The sequence below is a fragment of the Terrapene carolina genome, unplaced genomic scaffold (assembly GCF_002925995.2).
Source record: "Terrapene carolina triunguis isolate 2854851 unplaced genomic scaffold, T_m_triunguis-2.0 Scaffold113, whole genome shotgun sequence".
Classification (NCBI taxonomy): Eukaryota; Metazoa; Chordata; order Testudines; family Emydidae; genus Terrapene; species Terrapene triunguis.
The window spans coordinates 28426728-28429232 of NW_020664464.1; the positions used below are offsets into that span (position 1 = coordinate 28426728).

The 2505-nt window shown below is 53.4% G+C and overlaps 1 protein-coding gene across 1 annotated transcript in view; it reads right to left on the reverse strand.

Annotated features, from left to right (window-relative positions):
* Positions 1-2168, reverse strand: part of SLC12A2 (solute carrier family 12 member 2) — a 106452-nt gene extending 104284 nt beyond the window's left edge. Inside the window, exon 1 of the mRNA XM_026652356.1 lies at positions 1438-2168. Coding sequence (XP_026508141.1) covers positions 1438-2076 — 639 coding nt within the window. The 5' untranslated portion in view covers positions 2077-2168. The remainder of the gene's footprint in view (positions 1-1437) is intronic.
* Positions 2169-2505: the final 337 nt, after the last annotated feature.

Sequence of the window (2505 nt, forward strand, 5' to 3'; positions counted from 1 at the left end):
GGGCATAAGCTTTCGTGGGTAAAAACCTCACTTCTTCAGATGCATCTTCAGAGGAAAACACATATTACACTTACAGATGCATCTGAAGAAGTGAGGTTTTTACCCACGAAAGCTTATGCCCAAATAAATCTGTTAGTCTTTAAGGTGCCACCAGACTCCTTGTTGTTTTTATATGAGCTAGTGTCAAATACAATGCAGCATGAATTTAAAACAGGCTAAGCTCTAAATTAATTTAGGTGAAATTCTATTAGAAATATATGAGAAAAGGAAATAGCTTTGTGGTATGCAGTAATCAGTAGTACAAAGGGGAAAAAGTTACTGAAGACAAAACAATGCTATTAAGCACAACTACTAATACAAAGCATTGAGAGCTAGGATGAAAAGAGGTCAGAACACATAAGTTTCCTTATTTTTATCTCCAAAGAGTCTTAACAAAAAGTAATCCACATTTGCCAATTTTTACCTAGACCAGAAAGAGTCTTTAATTAGTAATTTAAAATTAAAAAGTCTCTAAACCATGTCCATACATGCAGGTTTCATTCAGCAAGATATCAGCATCTGAAGATATTCAGAGATTATAAAGCCAGAATGAGCCATTGCTATAATTTAGTCTGACCCCAGTATAGAACAGACCATAGAACTTCCCTTGACTTCTGTTTGAACTGGATATCTCTTTTAGAAAAGCATATCTATACACTATGCAGAAGCTTTAACTGTTATGTCTTCAGCAACATACTGACTACTCCAAAAGGTGGCAGAAGCTTAAAGTCTTGTTATATCTAGTACCCAATAGAATTTAAAGGAACCTGCAAAGAAGATAGACAAGGAAGAGACTCAATTACACTAATGAAACTGACTTTTCCTTCCCTTCCACAACACGCTTTAATTCAAAATAAGGGGTAAAGAATGTTCATGTGAGCTCTTCTATTTTTTGTGTAAGGAAGGAGAGCAGAATGATTTAATGACTCCCACTTGGGAGAGTGAATCTCTTACTCGTAATTACCTTTTCCCTATCTACCCGATCATAGATTCTCCTCTCAGTTGCAATAAAATCATTACATGTATAACTGTGACTGGCTCCTACTGCTCCGTGTCCCAATTCCTGCACACCTTTATATCGCTGAGTGGCAAGTTATTGCTGTTTCCGTTTTCCTCCCAATACAAATCTACATTTCTCTCAAGCCGGCTCGTGGACAACGGGAACAAACGGGGGGAGGGGGAGGAAGGGATGTCTTCTAGTTGTTTCTCTGTTGGCCAAATTCAGACGGGGGGGAGGCAAAGGCCTCCTATTTCCACCCAGCGGCCCCTGCTCGGCTCAGATCTGAGTTATCTGGCCCCCACGTGGAAAGAGGAAGGAAGCGGAGCGACTCTAAGCATGGGCACCATCAGGGCTCTGAAGCACCGGGCTGAGGAATGGAGATGCCTGCAGTCTCTTACCTTGTCCAGCTCATCGTGCAGCTCGGCCAGGCTGGGCCGGATGAGCTTCTCGCCCAGCTCGGCGGCCGTGTGCCGGTAGTGGTCTATCCTAGGCACTGCGTCCATGGTGTTGTGGCCGAAGGTGCGCAGGTAGTAGGTGTTGGTGTGGGTATCATAGTAGTAGTGGTGATGCCCGCCGCCGCCGCCGCCCCCGGAGTGGAGGCTGCCCTCGCTCAGCACCGTGTCGCCCCCGTTCTGGAAGCTGACACCGCCGCCCTCCAGGCCCCCGCCGTGCTCAGCCGGGCTCTCATCACCGGCCGATGGGTCCACAAAGTTCACCCGAAACCTGCCCTTGGCTTCCTCGCTGCCCTTCGCCGCCGCGCCGCCCTGCCCGCCAGGTTTCTGGGGCTCGTCCGCCGCCGCCCGGCCAGAGCCCTCCGCCACCAGGTCCACCTGGAAGCGACTCTGGCTCGGACCCAGCGGTCTGCACAGCGCATCCCCGGCCGCTGTCGCCAGAGACAGCCCCGCTTCAGGCTCAGCGCCTGCGGCCGGCGCATCCCCAACGCGAGCGGGCAAACGTGACGATTCCTCAGCACCTCCCGCCGCCGCTGTCGCCTGCTGCTGCCGAGTGGAGCCGGACGGCGGCTGTTTCCCCTCCATGTCTCCGGCTCAGGCTGCAGCGAACAAGCGACAGCCCCGGCTCTCTCTGAAACCCGAGCGGCGGCTCCGCTGCTTTAAACGTCCAACCACCAGCCGGGCTGCCCCAGACCACGCAACGCGCCGCGCCCGCCCCTCCTCGCCTCTCCCCTCCCTCCGCCGCAGCGCCAGGTGGTGATGATGCTGCTACTGCCGGGGCTGCTCTTCTGTCTCGTCCGCCCGCCCGCAACAAGCCCCTGACCCCGGAGAGACGGGCAGTAACAGCCGCCTTGCGGCGCGCTCCGCACCGGCGCTCCGCGCAGGGCCAGCGACCCCCGCCCCCGACCAGGCTGAGGAAACACGCGGTGCCCGCTCCCCACTGAGCTGCCTGACCTAACCCCAGAGCCACCCTGACGCCGGCGAGCGGCGAGCCCGACACCCCGAGCCAGGGCC